Genomic DNA, 25,232 nt, shown 5'->3' on the forward strand with positions numbered 1-25,232 from the left:
TTGACAGGAGGAAATAGAAGGGGACAGGGGGATGTTAGTAACCTGGAATTTGGCGAATTCAATGTTCAACACTGAGCTGTCGACCATTTTGACAGAATCTGAGATGCTGTACCACAAGTTTGGATTGTTTTTTGTGCCATCCATGAAATTAATCATACATTGTTGATTTCTCTTGCATTTCCTTACTCTGTCATTTATTTCTCTTTTCTCTTCAAGGAAGTCAGATTTACTCTTGCTAATTTTTACCTTTTTAGATATCTATAAAAGTATTAAGCAACTATTTTACTTTACTCCCAGATTATTTTTGTGTTTTAATTAATAATAACTTGAAACTCCTTTGCTATATTTGAACATTTTCTAATTTTGAGACTTATTGCTGTTCTTTCAGGCATTATAAGCTTTTTCTTTGGATCGAATTCTGTCCTTACCCTCTTTTTATCCCGAATTGGATCAATTATTTTTGTCTTTGACGGGATATATATTCGTCATCAATTCGTTAAACATTGCCCGCTGCTTGTTTATTAACATGCTTTTAAAGGCTGTTTCCCGAGCCAACTCATGACTTAAGAACCTGGTTTCAGATTGAAATAGATTACTATCAATTTTTATGTAAAGCTCTGTTGTACTGTGATCACTCTTCCATGAAGTCTCATAAATTACACAGTTATAAGTTAACCCTTTCTCATTACACATCACTATATCTAAAATAAGTGTTCCCTGCTGGTTCCTCAGCATACTGGTCTTGGAAATTGTTTTCTACACTCTCCATGAACAACTCCACATTATTATTACTTATTTGGTTTGTCTGTATGTAGATTCAGAATCCCCATTATTTAGTATTTCCCCTGTTTTACGTGCTTCCAATTTCCTGGTTTACATTGTATCTAGCGTTACCAGCACCGTCCAGATTTTAAAAGGCCGAAAGGTAACAAATGTTCTTTGGCTCTTGTGTTTTAGCTTCAACCAAACTGATTACATTACTGTATTTTCCCAACAAAGATCCTCTTTCACTGCTGCCTTTATCTCATCCTTATTCTTTTCTCTTTTTTCCATTTAGTCTATCTCTTCTAAAAGTGAAATATCCAGAAATGTTAATTCCCAAACTTGGAAACTGAATTTCTGTGAATCTTAAGAAACACCTATTTATTTCTGCTTATGTTGTTAATTTGCCTGTGTACATTCAGTTTTGCCTTTTTACAATCGTTTTCCCTGTTCTGACAATTCGAGGCATGCTCTTACGCTTGTATGCTCTGTCCCTGTATCTCACTCATGTTATCCTTATCCATTTTACTACCCTTATTTTCCTTTCTCATAAACTTTATATATTTTCCATCATCATAAAACATGACCTATATTTTCCATCATCATAGAACAGGACGATGAAAAATGACATGCAACATTAGCATGGAGATATAGCAAACCAATTGGAAAACAAGTGGCATGATAGGCCTTTATTCGTACTGGAGAACACATTTGAGGAAGTCTTGGTACACTCTAGATGTGTGAGAGATGACACTTAACACCTTTCATAAGTGAGGGAGGAGATACTTGCCTTCAAAGTGATAAAGTATAAACCACAGGTACTATTTATATACAGGTACTATCACAACGTTTAAGAAACATTTAGACACGGTACACAGAAAGGATAGGTTTAAAGGGAAGGTACACAAAAATGCTGGAGAAACTCAGCAGGTGCAGCAGCATATATGGAGCGAAGGAAATAGGCAACGTTTCGGGCCAAAACCCTTCTTCAGACCTTTAGGTTTAAAGGGATATCGGCCAAATGAAGGCAGGTGGGATTAATGTCGATAGGACATGTTGGTCGGTGTGGGCAAGTTGGGCCGAAGGACATGTTTCCATGCTGTATGACTCTATGACTATGACACTAGAATGGCTTGTCCCATGATGAGAAATTGTGTGAAGTTTGCCTAATCTCACTGTCGTTTAGAAGAATGAGAAAGGATCTAATTCCTTCATCCAAGGAATTGTCAATCTTTGGAACTCTGTATCCCAGAGGGTCATGTGACCACTTGTTGGGTGTATTCATGGCTGCTGTATAGATTGTGAACACAAAGGGAATCCAACAATGTGAGTTTGAGAGTGGGCAATCAACTGATATGTAGATCAGTGTAAGCAACTAAGTAATTGGAATTTGGGGCAAGGAATCATGCGATATGATCAGGAACTGAAGCCAATCATCGAGTCAAGGGTAGTGTTCCGATAATGTCACCTAATTACATATGCATCAATAAATGATTTTTCTGTTCGATATGACCAAGGACAACACCCTAACCCTATCATTTTATTCTTTAAACATTTTCCCTTTGTTAAGGAAATGAAGCTTTCTCCACCTCAGTAATATCTTCAGTGAAATTGTACACCACAACATTAATAACTGCAGGCACCACTACATCTTAAATGCTACACTTAGTGCTGTTCTGTAAATCCCACTAATCTTATTGTGAAACTAGCAGGCCAAATGGTTTTCTGGAGCTTTTTGTAAGCAATCCATTTTCGTCTTGTTTGATTTAATTTATTTAGCATTATAAATACTAATACCAGAGTCACGGAGATTAGATTTCCTCGTCTCTTTCTCACATTGCTGCTCTAAGTGATTTATGTTAAGTCACGAGAAACATTTTTAGAAAATATCAACCTTATTTTTTTTCCTTAAAGTGTTTTACAATATCTTCTGTACCTTAAAAAGAATGGAGGGGAAATCTGATTGGTACATAACAGTAGAACAGGTTGAGCTCCTTCTTATTTTGTCTGCGTATCTGTATGGGTCAAATTTTTGCTAAGTACCTGACTCTGTTTCACCAAATAAATAGTAATTTTAATTTACCCATTTACATTACCCTCATCTCTCCCGCCATTGCATAAAATGATACCTTTCTTCCTTCTTCTCCATTGCTGGGTAACTTATGCCAACGTGTGCTTTCACAGGCACCCACCATTATCTGCATAGTACAGGGAGACCATCTTAACAGTTTAAACATCACAATGATGGGTTGTTTTTTTGGGTCAGTGTTGGGAAACTGGATTCTCGGAATATTCTAATCTAATATCACTTCCATTACTCAGTCAATGAATAGGTTGGAGATTAAAATGGATTTTTGGGCAGGCATACAGAGCTGGGCTGGGAAAATAGGGTCGATGTCAAAGGTCGCTTATGGAATGGCAGATCACGTTCCCAATTGAACCTGATGCCAGACCTAGAAAGCCAAACAGATGGTGTTTTGTGACAATCCAGCTGTTTGCTGGTCACCATGGTTGAAATTGATGTTTATTCCATTTTTATTTAATTTGTATTCCCCAGATGCCATGATGGGATTCAAACTTATGTCTCCACAACATGCCTCTGGGTACTGAGCAACTTCCTCACCACTCTACCATATGTCATTGCTCCATGTCAGTGTTTACAGCGCAAACACGCTTCCTCTCACTCTACTTAGTCCAACCCCATTAACATAATCCTCTTCATTCTTCGTCCTGGAGTTATCTAATTCCTGGTGAAAGTGGCACTCCATGAATAAGAGTTTTGCATTCTAACCAATCACTTGGTAAAGAGATTTCTCCAGAATCCTTTGCGGAATGTATTATATTTGTGGACTTTTGTAGTTATAAGATCGTAAGGAATAGGAGTAGGATTAGGCTTTTCATCCCATCAAGTCTACTCCGCCATTCAATCATGGCTGATCCATCTCTCCCTCCTAACCCCATTCTCATGCCTCCTCCCCATAACCCCTGACACCTGTACTAATCAAGACTATCTATCTCTGCTTTAAAAATATCCACTGACTTGGCTTCTACAGCCTTCTGCGGCAAGGAATTCCACAGATTCACAACCCTCTGACTAAAGAGATTTCTCCTCATCTACTTCCTAAAATAACATCCTTTAATTCTGAGGCTGTGGCCTCTAGTCCCACTAATGGAAACATCCTTTCCACTTCCACTCTATTCAAGCCTTTCACTATACTGTATTCAGTTAGTATATGAATAACATGTGTACTAAAGATAAAGAGGCAAAAATAAATGCAAAAAATGGCAGGAATCAAAACTGAAAGGAAATGCTTTCTTGCGCGTTGTCGATTCTTCTGTCCTTCAGTCCTTCATTCCACCTGCAATATTCAGCACATACATTGTGGGCCAGAGGGCCTACTCCCATACTGTTCTATGCTTCCACTCTAGTCCAATGGTTTTGTGTAGCTATTGTGAAACCCATACATACTGGCAAAAAGAGCAGACTGGGAGGCAGTGTTCTCCTTCTACCATTTATTTGGGACCTCCGCTAGCTCCCTGCAAAGGTACTCCAGTTTCTCTGTGCCGTCCTAAACATTGCTCTTCCATTTTGAGCGACTGTGGGCCAGTGATTCCCATAAATCAAAGGAGATGTTACACGTTGTCTAAGCGGTTTTGAGAACATCCTTCATTCATACTGTCCACCTTGTGCTAATATTGTCTGTTTCTGGAATCCAGTGTTGGGCTTGCATGCGGTCAGAGAGTAGTTAGGCCCTCGATGCTGCCCTGAAAGAGGATGCTGATATCACTTTATTAATCATGCCACGGGATTTGCTCTCGGGTGAAGATGGCTCTCTTTCCAGTGTTTTAAAATGCCTGCATGACACAGAAGCATACAGGAGTGCAGTCATTACTACTGTGCCCTAGACCATAAGCTTTCTGACATGTTTGAAATCTGATTTACACAGACTTTATTTCCTTCCAAAAGCATGGAAACGATGCTGAATTTAATCATTGAAGCATGCTTTCATTTAGAGGTGACTCCTGAAATATGGGAACCTTTATTGTTGAAGGTACATGCTGTTCTGTGGATCAGGTTGGTTTGTCTCAATAAATAAGGGGGTGATGGTTTGAAGCTTGGTCTTCCAACATGCACATGTGCAAGCATTGTCTGTATACTGCAGCTCAGTGGCTGAATGTGGGGCGATCTTTGTTGTGGTGAGGAGGCAACGGGGGTTGAACTGTTCACATTTGTCCTGTGGATTAGCTGCATTCCAGCGGGAAGATTGACGTGTACCAGTCACTAATTCTGGCAGCACAGATTTGCAGGAGTAGAAAGTACCGTTGCTACTGAAGCAAGCTTCTACCTTGTGCTTCTCTTCAGTATTTCACCCAAGTTCATGTCTGAGCTTGGGTACGAACGACAGGTAAGCTAACCAAGTAAAGTGTATCTTCGCCAATCAGCCAGACATTCACTTCCCAGCAAACATTACAGGATAATGTTCAAAAGCAGCTGATTCTGTTGTTCTAACACAAATCCCCGAAGATAGAAATCCACTTTAGTTTTTATTTAAATATCACAAATGACCATTGTTCAGCATGTGAGCTGCAATTCAATCTCTGGATTCAGATGATGATGTAATCAACTATCGCCATTTTGACATGTGTATCTCCCAATTAAATTACAGCCTTGTTACATTCTCCTAATACTTCAATTAGAGTCTTCCATATCTATGCAACATTTGAAGAATTATTTAATTTGTTTGAAATGAAATAATTAATCTCAGTGATTGACAGTTTGATCCAAACTACACCATTCTCATTCTTATTACTTTTTGTTAAAATTTAATTTGCTGTAATTTTATCTGCATCTCATATGAATAAAAGTAACTTAACCTCATATCCCAGAACTTGTCAATGTGTGAGCACAGCTGAAGTAATCCAGATCCCATGTTTTTTTTGTACTCTAATTATTTCCTTTATGGCTTAATGCTAAAGTATAATAGCATCTTTCCGATCATACATAGTGTGCTATGTACGCAATCAGGTTTGATCCGCTATCATCTAAGAAATAATGCAAGCAAAATATTTATGCAGCAAAACGGAACATAACCACTGCATTTGCAAAATACAGACAAAACATTAGTTTCATTATCGAACCCGTCGTCTTACCAGAAATACCTTATTGAGTTTTCCTGAAGGTAGATCTGTGAACTATGACTGGTATGATAAGTGGATGGGATCAATACCTCCTTGCACTCCTGGTGGAGTTCTTCTAAATAATAAAAGAGTTTGCTGGAAAGATGTGTAGAATGAGCACTTTGCTGAGCTATTCACTGAAGATTGGTTTGGAGTTGCAGGTGGAAAGTGGTTATGGACTCTCTCAGTATAAGTGGCTAAATTATGCCCAAAGGAACTGTGTGACTCATTTACTGATTCCTGGTTTCTGGAAGCTGCTTTTTGCGGGACTAAGTTCTGGTTAATGTCCCGTTACAATAAGCTTTTAATTTTGTAGGAATATTGAATCAGTGCCGAAAGATTCAGTGAATACAAGCTGGTGGCATACTCTCTTCATACAGTGCAGCTGTAAAACTCTGTTGACTGCGAATAGGGGAGAAATATACTGCAAGCCTGAATACATAGAAAACGCCATCCTGGAGTAATTTACTTTACTCCTCATGTATGCCATTTGTTTGAAAGGAATGAATTGGCATTGGCAATTAGCAACGAACAGCTGCTGCTCGTGCTTGCCGAACAAAAAAAGACAAGCCTTCACAAAGAACTAGATAACAATCAAAGGAACTGAACAATGTAGAATAATATAAAGCGTTATTTGAAGTTCAACTTCACTGCAGACTCCCAACAGAAGTTTCCGTTACTTTACTTAGATTTCAGCAAGGCATTTGATAAGGTGTTGTATCAAAGGTTATTGAGAGAAATAAAAGCTCATGGTGTAGGAGGTAACATTGGCACTGATAGAAGATTGACTGGCTAACGGAGCGTGGGTATAAATGGGCCTTTTCTTATTTGTAAAATGTAATAAGTGCCGTGCCAAAAGGATTAAATGTGGTCTCGACTTTTTACATCTTATTAAAAATGATCTGGATAAATTTGCTTCTGATGCAAAGGTAAGAAGAAATGTAAGTTAAAAAAAAAGATGGAGAAAGGGGTAAGTGAGTTGGCAAAAATCTGGCCAGTTGTGAAGGGGATTAAATGCATAGGGAGAGAGGTTATGCTTCAGTTTTATAGGACATTGATGAGACCACATCTGGCAAATTGAGCATTATGCAGGAAAATGTGAACACTCCGTTTTGGCAAGAAAAATAAAAGCAGTGTATTATCTAAATGGCACAGACTACAGAGATCTGAGGTGCAGAGGGTTCTGCATATCTCAGAGCATAATTCTCAAAAGGCTGTTATAGCAAATAGCAAATATCTGCAGTTATAGCAAATAATTAGGAAAACTACCAGAATGGCATTGTTTATTGTTTGGTGAATTGACTACAAAAGGAGAGAGTTTATGCTTCAGTTATATCGAGCCATGGTGAGACCACATCTGGAGCACTGTGTATCGTTTTGACCCTGAGGAAGCATGTAAATGTATTACAGGCAGTTCAGAGAAGGTTTACAAGACTAATATCTGGAATCTGCCAGGTTGACTTGAGGAGAAGTTGGACGGGCTAGGTTCGAATGACCTGAGGTTCAGAAGAATGAATGTTGACTTGATTGCAACCATGCAAAAGTCTTTTGACAGAATGGATGTGAAGGAACATTTACTCCTGCGGGAGGATTTAGAACTGGAGGCCACTGTTTGAAAATAAGGAGTCAACCATTTCAGTGATAGTCGATGTAGAACTTTTTGTCCGAGTGAGGTAGAAGCAGAGTCTCTGAATATTTTGAAGGCAGGTTCTTAAATAAAAACAGAAAGTGCAGGCAGCATCTGCGGAAATTGCCACAGGTAATATTTCAGGTCCAATAATTTTTGTGGGAACTGGGAAAGGGAAAAAACAAGCTAGCTTTTAGAAACAGAAAAAGTGAGGGAGGGATAGATAGAACAGAGGGAGTATCTTTGATGGGATGAAAACAAATGAGTTAATAGCAGGAGTCGGACATTCTGCCCTTCGAGCCAGCACCGCCATATAATGTGATCATGGCTGATCATCCCCAATCAGTACCCCGTTCCTGCCTTCTCCCCATATCCCCTGACTCCGCTATCTGCAGCTGCTATCCAAGTTTAACTTCCTACATAGTTACAATGAGGCCCGATTCAAACTTGAGGAACCACACCAGCTGATAGCAGCTGAATTATATTACATTACATTTCTTTGTCTGTTTTATGTAATGTTATTAGTGAGGCTGTGGGGCATGCAGAGCAGATTAGATCAAATTAGTGGAAAAAAATATTAACCCAAAATGATATTAAGCAGAAGAAAGACACAAAATGCTGGAATAACTCAACGGGACAGGCAGCATCTCTGGAGAGAAGGAATGGGTGACATTTTGGGTTGAGACCCTTCTTCAGACTGAGACCGGTCTCGACCCAAAACGTCAACCATTCCTTCTCTCCAGAGATGCTGCCTGTCCCGCTGAGTTACTCCAGCATTTTGTATCTATCTTTAGTTTAAACCAACATCTACAGTTCCTTCCACCACATGATATGAAGCAGAAGTGGCGAGTTCTGATATGGAAGGAAAGAAATTGTGAGTTACGTAAAGTTAGAGAATTTGATTTCGGGTTTAGTAGCTGCAACCTGCCTTAGAAGGTTAGAAGACGGGTGGTTCCTCAAGTTTGCATCGGGCCTCATTGTAATCATGTAGGAAGTTGAACGTAGATAGGTCAGAATGGTATTTAATTAAAATAAAACAAAAACAATTAAGCACAAGAATAGGCCCATTGGCTCACAATGGCAATGTCACAATTATACATGATGCCAAGACCTAATCTTACCTGCCTGCACCTAATTCATATCCGTCCACACCCTGCATATCCAAATGCCTATCCAAAAGTCTCTTAAATACATCTATCATATCTGCCTTAACCACCACCATGCAATGCTCCAAATATGGCCAAGCCAGAATCCTATAATGGGAATTAATCATAAGCTATTGGAGAATCTACCACTAACTTCCCTACCACTAACGTGGGGCTCACCAGCCTATAATTCCCTGGATTCTCTCTACTTCCCTTCTTAAATAAAGGAAGAACATTAGCTACTCTCCAGTCCTCCGGGACCTTACTGTGACTAGACAAGTTGTTGCAAGTGCTTTTTTGGTGATGAAACGGAAATCTGAAATTTTGGTTGAATTTAAATACTATTGTCATCAATATCATCCTCAGTACAACTGAAACAGTACCACTATTACTGTCTGTCATCTTTGTTGTACGTTGTACAAGACAGACGAATAATTTCCAGTTTCACATCCACTCCCTGCACACCAGAGGCAATTTACAGAGGTCAATTAACCTACAAACCTGGATGTGGGATGAAATCGGAAACCCACATAGTCACGGTGAGAACATGCAAACTCCACACGATGGCAATGGCGTCATGATGCAGAGCTTTGTCAGCGGCATCGCTGTGTCACTTTAAACCTTAACTTGCAGAATTGAAATTCCGTTAATCATCTGGACTTTAAGAAAATTAGTCATTCATAATGGCCACTAAAATACTGAATATCATCTGGTACAATATAACCTTCCAGGCAGAGAATCCGCCATCTTTTTGTGACCAGACGCATCTGTCTAATGTGTGTGTATAATGAGAATATTTTTTTAAGTAACTTCCGGCAATGGGCCTCAACTCGAAAAAAATAACTACATTTTAAAGAAAATAAAAGAGCTGAATTGAAGTGGTCGGATCATGATAGATTCTGATCCTGTGATATTTTGGAGGGTAAAATCTATAAAATATTATTTTTCTAAATATAATTTCCAGCAGCAGTTTATTAGCATGAGTAACGATTGTCAGGGTCCGCTTGTTTATTGCCTTGTTATTTCGGAGCGTTGGAAAACAGCTGATAACTATAAATGAGTCATGCATGCATGTAGCCCACATCCGTCTCGAATTGAACATATTCAATTTCTGGTGTTTCTAAACGATTGTTCTGATTGCTGGATTGAATTGGTTTCCACTTGTGGACAAACAGATGGAACTATTTATCATTAAGAGTCACACTGGGAATTTGGGTGACGTGCCGAATACCCCATTTACAGTGCCCTCCCTAATGTTTGGGACAAAGACCCATCATTTATTTATTTGCCTCTGGACTCCACAATTTGAGATTTGTAATAGAAAAAAATCACACGTGGTGAAAGTACACGTTGTCAGATTTTATTAAAGGGTATTTTTATACATTTTGGTTTCACCATGTAGAAATTACAGCTTGTTTATACATAGTCCCCCCATTTCAGGGCACCATAATCTTTCGGACACAAGGCTTCACAGGTGTTTGTAATTGCTCAGGTGTGCTTAAATGCCTCCTTAATGCAGGCATAAGAGAGCGCTCAGCATCTAGTCTTTTCTCCAGTTCCCGAAGGTTTTTGTCAGTCTCCCTACCTGCTTCCACTACCTGCAACCTCCGGCAACCTCTGGGAACCACACGGAAACCTTGGGTGGGGTGCAAAGTCTCCAGAGGTTTCCGTTCAGATTTCCTAAGTGGGAGAGGGGTAATCGCAAAGGGACTGGCAAGCCAAGGAAGACCTCCACAGCTGATGACAGAAGAATTCCCTCTCTATTAAAGGAAAATCCCCCAAACACCTGTCAGACAGATCAGAAGCGCTCTTCAGGAGTCAGGTGTGGATTTGTCAATGACCACTGTACGCAGAAGACTTCACAAACAGAATTACAGAGGCTACACTACAAGATGCAAACCACTGGTTAGCCGTAAAAATAGGATTGCCGGGTTACAGTTTGCCAAGAAGTACTTAAAAGAGCAACCACTGTTCTGGAAAAATGTCTTGTGGACAGATGAGATGAAGATTAACTTATATCAGAGTGATGGCAAGAGCAAAGTATGGGGGAGAGAAGGAACTGCCCAGGATCCAAAGCGTACCAAGGTGTTATGGCTTGGGCATGTATGCCTGCTGAAGGTGCTGGCTCACTTATCTTCATTGATGATACAACTGCTGATGAAGCATAATGAATTCTGAAGTGTATAGACAGATCCTATCTGCTAAAGTTTAAACAAATACCTCAAAACTCATTGGCCAGCGGTTCATTCTACAGCAAGACAGTGATCCCAGATATACTGAGAAAGCAACAAAGGAGTCTTTCAAAGCTAAAAAAAGGTCAATCTCTCGATCTGAACCCAATTGAGCATGCCTTTTATATGCTGAAGAGAAAACTGAAGGGGGACTAGCCTCCAAAACAAGCATAAGCTAAAGATGGCTGGCAGAGCATCACCAGAGAAGGCACCCAGCAACTGGTGATGTCCCTGTGCGGTTCCGTATACATTTCAAGACCCTCCTCTGTGTCTACAAAGCCCTCAATGGGCTTGCCCCCTCCTACATTAAAAGTCTTCTCACCCATCACTCCACCTCCAGGTCCCTCAGATCGGCCGACTTGGGGCTGCTGAATATCCCGCGGTCTAGGCATAAGCTTAGGGGCGACCGCGCCTTTACGGTTGCAGCTCCTAGACTGTGGAACAGCATCCCCCTTCCCATCAGAACTGCCCCCTCCATCGACTCCTTTAAGTCAAGACTAAAATCTTATCTATACTCCCAAGCCTTTCCTGACGTCCGCTGAGCGAGAGTTATATGTATGTAGTTTGTTTGTCTATACTATTCTTATAACAAATGTAAAGCACTTTGGCCAACGAAAGTCGTTTTTTAAATGTGCTATAAAAATAAATGTGACTTGACTTGATTTGACTTGACATGAATCGCAGACTTCAAGCAGTCATTGCATGCAAAGGATATGCAACAAAATACTAAACATGACTACTTTCATTTACATGGCATTGCTGTGCCCCAAACATTATGGTGCCCTGAAATGGAAAGGCTAGATGCTGAGAGCTCTTTTATACCTGCATTGAGGAGCATTTAAACACACCTGAGAAATTACAAACACCTGTGAAGCCATGTGTCCCAAACTTTATGGTGCCCTGAAATGGGGGGGCGATGCATAAACACAGCTGTAATTTCTACATGGTGAAACCAAAATGTATAAAAATGGCCTTTATTAAAATCTGACAATGTGCACTTTAACTACATGTGATTTTTTTTCTATTATAAATCTCAAATTGTGGAGTACAGGCAAATAAATAGATAATAATAATCTTTTATTGTCATTGCACATAAGTGCAACGAGATTTGGTATGCAGCTTCCATCCGATGTCATAACATAAATAACTAATAAAATTTAGATTTAGATATATATACCCCAAGAACATGGTTTATAAAAGAACAGTGAATAGTCAAAACAGTTCAAACAGACTAAAGTGCAAATGTGTCTGTGCAACGTGACCATCCGAGGGAGACAGTCCAGGGGTGGGGGGCATGCAGCAGGACCAGTTCAGAGCCGCTATAGCTCTGGGAAAGAAGCTGTTCCTGAATCTGGAGGTTCGGGCATAGAAGGCCTTGTAACGTCTGCTGGAGGGAAGTAGTTCGAACAGTCCATTACAAGGGTGTGAGGAGTCTTTATGGATGCTGACGGCCTTCCTGAGGCACCGTGTGTGGTAGATGCCCTCCAAGGCTGGTAGCTGTGTTTTTGATGATGGATCCTTGTCCCAATCATTATGGAGGGCACAGTATATTGCGATTCTAAATTCACATTTGTGCTCAAATAACAGCTTAATGGCAATAACTAGAGAATGGTGAAGAATATGAGTGTTGTCTTCTCTCCCTGGATTAATATTTCCAAATACTTTTTCCCCCCAGAGCTGCACAGCAGGCGATTGGCTTTGTGCTGATATAATTAGCCTTGCTTGGTCGAACACCCATTTCTGATCTACAGCCAACTCCAACTGTAAATGTAAATTAGATCTTTGTTAGTTGTTTATACTGAAAGTTAAGCATATCTGAGATTGGTTACAAAAATAGCAGTTTCTGCCTAGCATCTCTTTTTTTGCAGATTAATTGATCTTCAGATGAAGTGTGGGTGCAGATGAACTCCTTATATAGCGAGTGAAAGTTCAACACTTTGTCTCAGACCTTTACATTTCTTGGTGACATTTTATTTAAATAAACGTTTGGTATCTGGGCATCCCTAGCAAGGCTGCCTCTAGTTACATAGAAACGTAGAACATAGACATAGAAAATAGGTGCATGAGTAGGCCATTCAGCCCTTCGAGCCTGCACCGCCATTCAATATGATCATGGCTGATCATCCAACTCAGTATCCTGTACCTGCCTTCTCTCCATATCCCCTGATCCCTTTAGCCACAAGGGCCACATCTAACTCCCTCTTAAATATAGCCAATGAACTAACCTCAACTACCTTCTGTGGCAGAGAATTCCACAGATTCACCACTCTCTGTGTAAAAAATATATTTTCTCATTTATTCTTGGGAAGCTTGTACATAGCTGCCTTCCTCTGGACATGACACTGTTGGACGACAGATTTACATCAATATGTCAAGTTTGTATGTGGTTGACTGACATTGATCGACCGACAATTTCACTGGAATTCGCACTCTACTTCTACCCAGGCATTAGCACGGTTGTTCTCACTATTTCTCCACTCTAGTTGCTAGAACTACCTTAACCTAACTGTCATCCCAACTTCACCACGAGTCAGATCAACTAACATAGAGCGGACCAGTGGTCAGACCTGACACTTTGTATGCAGATGTTATCAAGAGGTGATTATAATTGAGAACTGGGCAGGAGACAAATTAGTGAGTTTAAGAAGGAACTGCAGATGCTGGAAAATTGAAGGTACACAAAAATGCTGGTGAAATTCAGCGGGTGCAGCAGCATCTATGGAGCGAAGGAAATAGGCAACGTTTCGCCCCGAAACGTTGCCTATTTCCTTCGCTCCATAGATGCTGCTGCACCCGCTGAGTTTCTCCAGCATTTTTGTGTACCGACAAATTAGTGAGTGCTGGTTTGTATCCCTGTGACCTGCCTCTACGCAATATTTCAGGTTGCATATTGCATCGCTTGTGCTAATCCCGTTGTACATTCTAATCCAATTTCTCTTGATCTCATTTTTCTCCCGCAGGAGGTACAAGTCTCGACCCATCTGTGCCGAGCTCCAGGGGGATGTCCTCCGCTGCTATCAACAGAACCCAGACCAGACTCTCAGCTGCTCTGCCTTGGCCAAGCAGTATGCTCACTGCATCAACTATGCCAAACAGGTGAGCATGGTAATGCCAGCCACAGAACTGGAGACAGGCATGCAGTAGCAGGACATGGTTTGGGTGGGCGGTGGACATACAGCATAGACTATGGTGAACTGTTTTTTTCTTTTTAATAACTTTTATGTAATCAATTCGCCATCTCCATCCTTTGAGTTTCTCAACAATATTTTTTATTCAAGCTCCATACAAAGATTTTATTATTTTAATCATAATCATACTTTATATGCCAAGTATGTTTTGCAACATATGAGGAATTTCATTTGCCATACAGTTATACCAATAAAAAGCAACAGAACACATAAAATACATTTTAATATAAACATCCTCCACATTCCTCACTGTGATGGAAGATGAAAAAAAAGTTCAATCTCTTCCCTTCTTTGTTCTCCTACGGTCGGGGGCCTCGAGCCTTCTGTTGTCGGGGCGATCTTGGTTCCCATAGCCGGAGGTCGGGCCCTCCACTTCGGGACGATCATGCTCTTGCATCAGGGGGGGAATCTCAGATCCCCCGCGCTGGGTGATCTGACCCCAGGAATGGTCGAAACCTTCTGCGTCGTTTGGAGCTTCCCGGCATCGGTCCCTACTCGAGAGTGCAAGCTCCTCGATGGTGAAATCCACAGGCCGCGGTTGGAGCGTCGATCCCAGGCAAGGGATCGCATGCTCCGGTGGTAAGTCCACGGCCCCGCGGTGGGGCTCAAAGTCAGTCCCGAGCAAGGCCTCCAGCTCCATGTTGTTAGGCCGCAGAGCGACCGGAGATATGATCTGGATAACAATCGTATCTCCGGCAAGGTAAGATATTGCAAAAAATAAATCCCCCCACCACCCACATAAAACAAGCCAGAGAACATTAACACAAAGTTTTAAAACACACCACAAATGACAAAAAAAAAGACAAAAAGACAGACAGACTGATTAGCGAGGTTCCCATCGTGCAGCGCCCCTGGTGGGCAAAAGTTTATGCTAGACTTTTCCTGATAGATAAGATCTCTTTTTCTTGCATATGGCGTGTACAGCCTAAAGTTGGAGGACAACTTGTTCTATTTGATCTTATTTGATTGTGCACGCGGGGTTGATTGCATTCGTCGAAACAGGGAGGACCACGTGCAGGTTGCAATCTTCCACCTCAGATAATATCTGATATGACTAGACTTACTCATTCCATTCATTGTGAATATTCGCTACGTGGACAGTGTATCAGGAGACTGTCTGTGCAAGAATCAGTACTTATATTATGGGTGTGCTTCCACTAACAATTTGCAACACAGATGCAGACCATACAGTCCAGCTGATATGTACCAATTATTATGTTGTACATGAGATGCAGCCCATCCAAAGTTTTCTAAATCTAGCAGCAACTTATGGTGACAATAAGTGTTGCAATTTGATCCAGAGATGTCACAGAAGCTGGGAATTAAATATATTTGGACTAAAAAGTTAGAATTAGTTATGGTGATTGTGATTAGATTGTCATGATCCATCTTCCTATTTATCATCATTATCCACTCTGCCATGCATTCTTGACATTGAGATGATACCACACAGCCACTTAGTGTCTGGGCAATTGGTGATGGACAATGAGTGTTAGCCCTGCCAATGACATTTACATTCTTCGAATGAATAAATAAAACTTTTTTTTTTCTCTTCTGGTAGCAGCTCTGTTCTGGTGCCAGTATGTTTTATAAATACCTCAATGAAATGCAAGGCAGCAATTCCATCAAGTAATTATAGAGCAATGCTCTCAATGAATGCTCGCAGAACAAATATATTCAATTACTGCATTAAACTAATTTTCATCTGTTATGCTGCAACTATTGAAAGTCTCGTGATGTTATTAGGCAGCTGCACTAAATATCATGGAGATGTAATGATGTAGGTGAAAAGGGCACACAACTGATAGCAACCCAAGTTACTGAATGTGTGATGGTGTAATTACTATGGAGAAACAGGAGAAGTAGTTTACTGGGAAACAAAGTGATCATTACTTGAACAAAAACAGAATGCTCAGGAAATATACGGCACATTGATCTGCATCAATAAAGGACGTTGATCCTTTATTATTCAATGATGTGTTTATCTTTCCTGCTCAAGTATTCAATTTTTTGCAAAGTCAAAAGGGAACAAAACCAAATGTGTTAAATATTTTAAGATATTTGAAGGCTCAGACTGAACAACAATGTTACTTGGAACAGTACAGCAACGGAACATGCGCTTTGGGCTACAATGTCTGTGCCGAACATGATGCCAAGACCAACTCTTATCTGCCTGCACATGATCCATATCCCACTATTCCTCGCATATCAATGTGGAGTTTCGGCATAACTAAATGAAGACATTTGAAAATCACTGTCAAACTAGTGCCACTCACCCATGACATCCTCTCTGTCAAATAAGCACATAAGTTAATAGAAACCAAATTGTGGGAGGAACTCAGTGGGTCAGGCAGCATCTGTGGAGGATATGGTCAGACATCATTTTAGGTCGGGAACCTTCGTTGGTGCATAAGAAGAGGAATGAATGGCTTCATTGGTTGGAGATGAAAATAAAATCTGTGCCATCATAATATCAAGGAAATGTTCCTGTTTGTACCGCAGTCCTAACAGTAAATATAACGGCATTCAAAATAGGCTGCGTTGCCAAGATGCATTGCTCCAAGTCACATACATGGGAGCAAATGTTCTTCTAGAGCTGATAAAGTTAACAAACTCTACTGTAAATACATTTTAGATACAGAATCAACTCTTAAATTAAACTATTTGAGATATCAAGGCTATTTCATTTTTCCCCATTTTATCTCAATTCCCAGATTTTTTTTCTCTATCTTGTAATACCTTTATTTCAGATAAATTGTTTGGCTGACATCTCTTCTGGCTGCTCAGATGTGTGTCAATTACCCATGACATTACTCAGGTTGGGAAAGGAAAGGAAATTCTCCAGGTGCCCTATTCAACATTGCACCTTCAAACCAACACTACTAAAAATCAGAAGAACACATCATTCAGTCTTTCATTTCCTGCATTGGGACCATTACTGGTTGTGCCAATAGCATGCAATGTAGTAGTGACAGCATCAAGAGTAATTCATTGGCTTGAAGCACTTTTGGAATCAGGAGGTTAAAAGAAAGGCACTGTACAAATGAAAGTTCCCTTTCTCAATTGCTTGCTTATCTTTTAAACATCTTGTGACATATGTGCTATTCTGAGATTTTGAGCAGCCTTTTCTAGATTTACAATTATTCGTTTGTTCAGAATTCCTAAAATAGAGAGACTTCTTTGTCGGCATTCAATGCCTTTATATAAATGTCTTTGTCAGATCATGCTTTAACCATTTCATCTCCATATATCCAATCTTGCCCTGTGTAATCATTTTCCATCAACAATTTTTTTATTTTTTTTTTATTTTTTAATTGTTGTTTCTTTGACAAGGCCATTAATTATTGCCTATTTCTTGTTGCCCATGAACAGCGTGCATCTAGAGTTGCATATACACATGAGCAGGTGATGAAGACAGATATCCATCCCTGAAATATCTTTGTGAATCAGAATGGTCTTTACAGCAATCCATGTAATCGTGCATTTATACCAGTTACTACATTTTTTACATTAAACTTATTAACTTGATTTTGAGAGTGACGGTTGTTATACGCTTCAACTCTTGATATTAAGTCTAAGCCTCTAGATTATTGGTATAGTAACCTAACCACTATAATACCATTGTACCCCTGAATATCATTCTTGAAGTTGGGTTACAAAAACCGAACTCAATGTTACACAATATTTTGTTCAAACTTTTAATTATTTTTAGAACAACGGACGAGGCACATCTAGACACCTACATATTTCCAATGACTTTCTGTTCTCGATGTGTGAAGTGCAATTTTTTTTAATGTGTAGGTACCATTATAAGGTTTTGGAAGTGTGGTGTAAATTGGTTTCTGGATGATGAAAGACTTGCCAAAGTTTTTCTTTTATTTCCTACACATTTTACTTTGTTGTACTTTGCAAAATACTCCAATCCCAATGTGGAGTTAAAGAGAAGAAAAGAATATGAAATGTGAGAAGACTATTCAGCCCATCAAAACTACAAATTTTGTAGACCTGTTACGATTAAACCATCCATCCGCAATTAAAAAAAAATAACATGCAGGAGATCACCAGGTAAACAATAGCTGTCAGTGCTGCATAACTAACAGTAGCATTGTGTACCTTTCAGTCTCTCACTTTTCCTTCGAGCCCCTGCTTCTGCTGAGATTAATCAAATATCATCAAGATTGGGGCATGTCATCCCTTTAAGCCAACATCTTTATCCTTGGGCCATACAAATTCCATTCGCACCATATTCCATTAATGTCCTAAAGATGTACTTCCAATCTAATGTGGAGAGGGAGTGGATTATCCGCTTCTGCCAGGAGGTGGTGAACATTAGGACAGTATTTGTGACCCAACTGGTATTCAATGAAATGAAATACTGACCTTGAGACACCAAGTTGAATTTGCTTAAACAATTAAATAAAAGACTAGCATCAGTACTGGTGACCATGAAACTACTAGATTATCTTTAAAAAAAATTCAATCAAGTTTCCAAATGTCCTTGGATAGATGAAAATCTGCTATGGCCTGCTGTGATTATTCCGAAATGGCCTTGCAATTCCTGGGGCAATTAGGGTTGGATAATAAATGCTGATTTTGAACTGTGCACATTGCCAATTAGCTAAATGAGAACAGTAAAATGTTTATTAGGTGAATATATTGTGTTTATTAGAATCTATTACCTTAATGGGAATATGGAAACTGTGGTAGATATACCACACAGGCACATTTCGAGAAGATCATTTAATTGACCTTGGTTACCCTTCTCATCGTTTTTTTTAAATAAATATACATGTCTTGTTTCTTTTCTTGCATTAGAGCCTTCTGGGCAAAGGAGGTTAAAATAGTCTCCCGTCTCATCAAAAAGCCCTCATCATCTACTTGGACGACAGATCACCTTTCTGAAGTAATCAAAGAAACGCAACAAAAGCATCAGGACATTATGGGAAAGAGGAAACAAAGGGCAATTGTCACCACAGCAACAGCCACAGCAAGCACCCTAATTTAATTGGTGGGGATGTGTTTGGCATGGTTGTGAATGTCTTAACAACCTGTCAGGCTTCTAGTCCTACCAAGAATGTGTTCAGCTTTTCTGTAATTGTTCTGTCCTATGACATTATATGGAATATTTTTGTTTTGTTTAACATGAGGCCATGGAAAATTCTAACAATGATGTGATTAAATCTGTCTTTCAAAATGCAGCTGACTTGGCCTCAACTACTTGGTTCTGTCTGAGCTTTCGATATACAAAATGTCTTGTTATTTTGAGTGTACGCATTACACAATACAATTCAGTATGTTTTAATTTTTAAACCCCCCCCTTGCTGAACAGTATTCCAGACATTGCTTGCACATTCTGATTTTTGAGGCACTGAGATAAGCTCATTACAACCTTAGACAGGACAAACTCTTTGAAATTACTGTTCTAATCAAGAATACGCTTCACTGAGTTTGGTGCCTGGACTTGTGTCACATTATAAGAGGTAGCCAACTGGCCCCAAACCAGGCTATCCCCTGTGGCCTAATGATTATCTTCTGAGGGTTTCACATGGGGCTCACATCCATCCAAAGTTCTTTCAACTTAATATTGAGGACTAAATTTGTGATTGTATCTTTGATTTATGGTCTGACCCCCAAAGTGAAGTGGGAGAGCAATGTCTCCTTCAGTTGAATCTCTCTTCATTTAGCTACAATGCTAATTTGGGTCCCGTCTCAGATTCAAACGGCAAAGTGTGAAAGAAAAATATTTTCCAGTAACTCTGTACTGGAGTATGAATGACTCTTTAGAGGTGCAAGACACTGCATAGGCTGGAAACACTCACTTAGTTTCTCTTTTCCTCAGATATTCACTCCACGGCGAGTTCAAACAGAGGGAGAAGGCCAGGTGCAGCTAACCTATTGTTCTGTGGATTGATGTCAACTTAGAAGTTTTAATACGTTCTGGAAAAATGTGTTCCGCAAAAAGAACAAACTAAACACAAAGGAGACTTGTGGGTAAATAAATACAAGGGACAATTGAAAGTAAGCATAAAGCCAAATATTAAGTACATAGATAGCAGTGGAGAGCACAGGAGAGAGGTTTAAGAAAAACAATTGGAGAGACAAAGAGAAACCTCTCTCTTGTTAGGCTATTTATGTTGTTTATCAATGTACATAAAACAAAATAGCGAAATAGGTCATATAATAAAAGACTGGATGGGAATACAACAATAACACAGGAAATATGATGATGGCTGAAATATTAAATAGAATAGTTTAGTATTAATCAGCATAGATGGATGCTGAATCCATCCAAAAGAATGATTGACTGGGCTCATAGTCACTGGATTTAGAAGGATGAGAGGTTATCTTATAGAAATTATTAAGGGATTGGACAGTCTAGATGCAGGAAAAATGTTCCCCATGTTCGGAGAGTCCAGAACCACAGGTCACAGTTTCAGAATAAGGGGTAGGCTATTTAGGACTGAGATGGGGAAAATCATTTTCACCCAGAGAATTGTGAATGTGGAATTCTCTGCCACAGATGGCAGTGGAGGCCAATTCACTGGATGTTTTCAATTGGATTTAGCTCTTGGGGCTATGGGTAAAAAGCAGGAACAGGGATAGACACAAAAAGCTGGAGTATCTCAGCGGGACAGGAAGCATCTCTGGAGAGAAGGAATGGGTGAAGTTTCAGGTCGAGAGCCTTCTTCGGCAGGAACAGGGTAGTGATTCTGGATGATCAGCCATGATCATATTAAACGGCGGTGCTGGCTCGAAGGGCTGAATGGCCTACTCATGCACCTACTTTCTATGTGATGTTCAATAATGGGTAAGTAGTCAGGTATGGGCACTTAGAGTAGTTACAGGGGATGTATTAAGATATTTGGAGGATGAAAGTCCTGGTGTGGGTGTATTGCATTTACGCATTATGGAAAAAAGACAGCCAAGGCCTTGCTCCACTAATTAATAGCCTATTAGACTTGGGTATAGTTGGGAGAAAACTGATGGATAACTTACACCTTTAGTAAGGAAGATTGAAGATCATGCCTGGCAAATTATAGATCAGCTAGTTTAACACCAAAAGGATGGAATCTCCACACAAAAAAAAAAAAGAACATCTAGAAATGAAAAGTATAAATAATGAAAAGTTAGCTTGAATTTCCAAAGGGAAAATCTTGCATGTCTGCCATTATTGAAATTTTTTGAAATGGGAACAGAGAGGAGATAATGGTAATGCAGTTGATGTCATGAGGATTTTTAATTTTTTATTATTTTAATAAAAGGCTTCCTATGAGTTACCTCATTATAAACTAATGAATGTGGAGTCAAGGGAAATAGAAATACTCAGTGGATTCAAGGCAGAAAACAGACAGTAGGAGTAAAGAGTAACCATTCTCAATGGAAGACAGTGAGTTGTGGTGTTCCATGGTGATTGTGCTGGGACCACTGATATTCATGATCCCTGTATCCTGGAATGAAAAAAACAAAAACAATTCCTAAGCGGCAGCAAGCCTTCAGGTCACATCCCAAAGGTATGCAGTTTAGCAGGTTAATTGACCATGGTGAATTGCCCCTGGTGTGTAGAAGAGTGATAGATTATTTTTTCCTACTTCAAGCATTGAAGTGGATAATGTAATCTTTCCACATAACATTGCATCTGCCATGTTCTTATTCACACTTTATCGAATATTTCCCTTCAAATCCCTTTTACAATCTCTTCCCTACTCACAATCCCACCTGGTTTTGCATCATCAACAAATTTTGAAATATGCTATTTGATTCCCTCAAGTTATTGAATTTAGCAGTGAATAACTAGGAACCAAGCAGTGATTCCTGTGGTTCCCCACAGCTCCTAACCTGCCTTGCTGAGAAAGCTGTATTTATTCCTCCTCCTTGCTTTATGTTAGCCAGTTCTCAACCTATTCCTATATATTGCTCCCAATTTTATATTCACTGATCTTGCAGACAAATGTGTGAGACTTTACTTAAAGCCTACATCTATTGGTTTCCATCTTATCAGTTCTACTGGCCAATAGATCCATGTTGACTCTGCTCAGTCCTGTTATTTTCTGGCTGTGATATTGTTAAAGATTCCAGCACTTTTTCTGTCACTGATGGCAGGTGAAATCAGTAACGCTCACATAACAGCTATTATGTGGCATGTGGCTCTCTGAAGCAAAACATGCAGCTCTTCAAGACCTTTCATTTCTGTCCCGGAACATGAAAGTTTACCATGTCAGCCATGTCATCTCTGGGTGCCAGCTCTACCACCCACCAAATGGAGCTCAGGGCCTGGCAGACATTGACGCAGAGACAACAACCTGGCTGCTCAACACACAGCTTGAGATCTAACTATTCCTTTGGTTTATGTTTCATTCGCAAGAAGAAGAGAAGAAGAAGGTTTACCATACTAGAGTACAATGATTATTAATGCTAACAATGGGGCACCAGTAAAAGATCATTTTGACTATTTGAACAATCACATGCATGGCTCTTGTGGATAATAGCTCCCCTTGATGTGTGAACTAGTTAAACACAGTGATAAAAGAATGTATAAAGATGAATGCAGATCTTTTAAAAAGGACCAGGAATACAATTTCTGCTTTGTGCCTGGCCATGGTTGAAGTGTGTCCGTTTGATATGACAAATCCATTGCTCAATTCAAAACAAAGCAAAGATTAACTTAATTAAATGTAAACCCGAATCTGCAGTTCCTTGTGACAGACAAAATCAACATTTTCCAGCATACAAAGGACTCCCTTCAAACTGTCCTCATAAGCCTGTAACCCAACTTCATGGAGCGTATGTCTCAGAAGAGTCCCGTACATCAAACTGACGTACGTAATTAAATACTTGTAATAAATAAGCTATTTAACTTTTGATTTTATTGCAATTAAAATTGATTTGGTTAGCATATTGGAGGATTTAACTATATCTAGTTATATATGTGATATAATTTAAGACACCAAGTGCTGGAGGAACTCAGTGGGCTAGGCAGCATCCCCAGAGAACATGGATAGGTGCCAGTTTAGATCAGAATCCGTCTTTAGAGTCCCAATGCGAAACGTCACCTATCCATGTTCTCCATGTTGCCTGACCCACTGAGTTACTCCAGCACTTTATGTCTTATTTTGTAAACCAGCCTCTGCAATTCCTTCCTTCTAAATGTAATATAATTTTGTGTGTTTGGTGGGGTGAAATATCCTCTAATCTGTGGGAATTCTTCCAGAATCTATTGAATTTTGCAAGACATTTACTACAACATCCATTATCTCTCCAGCTGCCTTCAAAACGCTGGGATTTAACTCAGAGGGTCCTTAAGTTTTATGACATTTAGTCCACGAATTCTCTATTTTTTTGTTACTAATAAACATTTCCTTCAGTTTGTCTTGCTGGAACTTCCTTTATTTTGTTGTACTGCTTATAGCTCTGGTAGTTCTTGTATTTTAAGTATTGCTTGTAGGGTTTTTCTGTACAGACAGACACAGGAATTTGCCCTCTTTAATTTTAATTTTACTTTGATAAATATTATCTGATAGCCTGGTTTAATCTTGTACTGGTTTTATCTTAAACTTGTTTTACCAGTTTACCTTCATGTTTATCTTCACCTTTCTTCATTTGTTTCTTGCACCTCCTCAGAGTTCTAAAATGCTCTCAATCTTCGACTTTGCCGCTACTTCATCATGTATATATTTCTTTCTTTTAATGCAATCGTTAATTTCTTCCACGGGTGGATCACATTACTGATGGGTTTTCGTGCCTTCAAATAATTTCATTTTGCAAATCATGTATTATTTCTTAAAATGTCAGCCATTACCTGTCCAGCGTAATACCTTAAATCATAGATAATCTATAGCCAACCCATCCTTCATACCTTTTATAATTTCTGTGTAGATTTAAGACCCTAGTTTTGAAGTGAGCTACATTTTAAAACTTGGTGTAAAACTCATTATTATGGTCACCAATCCCTAAAGACCCTTTACAGCAAGATTATTAATTAACGTTCTCTGTCCATGATATTAGTTTCCAAATAGCTCTTTCTCCAGTTGGTTTCTCAACATATCGATTGAGAAGTCATCTAGTATTCCATGAATTCATCCTTCACATATAATTTAATCTGTCCAATCTCTACATGAATTATTGTACCTCTATGATTATTAAATTACCCACGTTTGGCCTTATGGTTAATATCTGGAATACATTGCCAGAGAAGGTAGTGGAATTAAACACAAGTACTATGTGGTATTTCAACATAGAAATAAGCAAGGCACAGGTGGATACAGTCCTAATGTGGGCAAATGGGATTAGTGTAGATGGGAAAAACAATTGACATGGATTGATGGGACGAAGGTCCCGTTTCTGTGCTGTATGTTGAATGCATGGCTAATTTCCTGCTGCATGCCATGTTCACCATTTCCCCATTATTATCTCTTAGCCCTCTGAACTAATTCTAATTCGAATCATGATCTGCAAACCAAGATTATTTCTCACCACCATGCTGATCTCATCCCTTATTATCAGCACTATCCCACCTCCTTCACTTCTTTTGCCCGTCCCCTGAACGTTACACTTAGGTCCTAGTCACCTCTCAAATACACTTCTGCGACGATCTTGTTGCAAATGCTGAAGGCATTCAGGTGTAGCTCCCCTAATTTTATCCTCTGAACCACTTTGCATACATTGATCCCTTCTGTTGCTTGGATTTGTTTCTGCCTTCTTAGCTTCCCTCTGAGAATCCCATCAAAAGCCTTCCTCAAAAACCTTAGCAAATACCCATGTGTGGATTTGAACACAGACCTATTGAAGTGTAACCCACCCAATTTGTACAAGTCCTCCATGCTCCAGAAAGCGTCTCAATGTCTCAGAAAACCTAACCCACCCCCTACCCCGAACCTCATTGCAACATCATTTATTTGGATACTAAGTGCTGGAGTAGCTCAGTGGGTCAGGTAGCAGCTTTGGAGAACAAGACCAATCATCAGACTAATCAGAGTCTGAAAAAGGGCCTTAACCCAAAACATCACCTATCCATGTATCCAGAGATGCTGACTTGCAGTTACTCTAGCATTTTGTGTCTTATTGTGTTTTAGACCGCACCTGTAGCTGCCTGCTTCTACCAACA

General features: G+C 39.6%; 1 protein-coding gene across 1 annotated transcript in view; it reads left to right on the forward strand.

Moving 5' to 3' along the window:
• chchd3a (coiled-coil-helix-coiled-coil-helix domain containing 3a) overlaps positions 1–19,327 on the forward strand; it is a 209,450-nt gene extending 190,123 nt beyond the window's left edge. The window contains exons 7-8 of the mRNA XM_055653388.1: positions 13,904–14,039; positions 18,947–19,327. Coding sequence (XP_055509363.1) covers positions 13,904–14,039; positions 18,947–18,970 — 160 coding nt within the window. The 3' untranslated portion in view covers positions 18,971–19,327. The remainder of the gene's footprint in view (positions 1–13,903; positions 14,040–18,946) is intronic.
• The last annotated feature ends 5,905 nt before the right edge of the window (positions 19,328–25,232 follow it).

Source organism: Leucoraja erinacea, chromosome 22, assembly GCF_028641065.1.
Source record: "Leucoraja erinacea ecotype New England chromosome 22, Leri_hhj_1, whole genome shotgun sequence".
NCBI lineage: Eukaryota > Metazoa > Chordata > Chondrichthyes > Rajiformes > Rajidae > Leucoraja > Leucoraja erinaceus.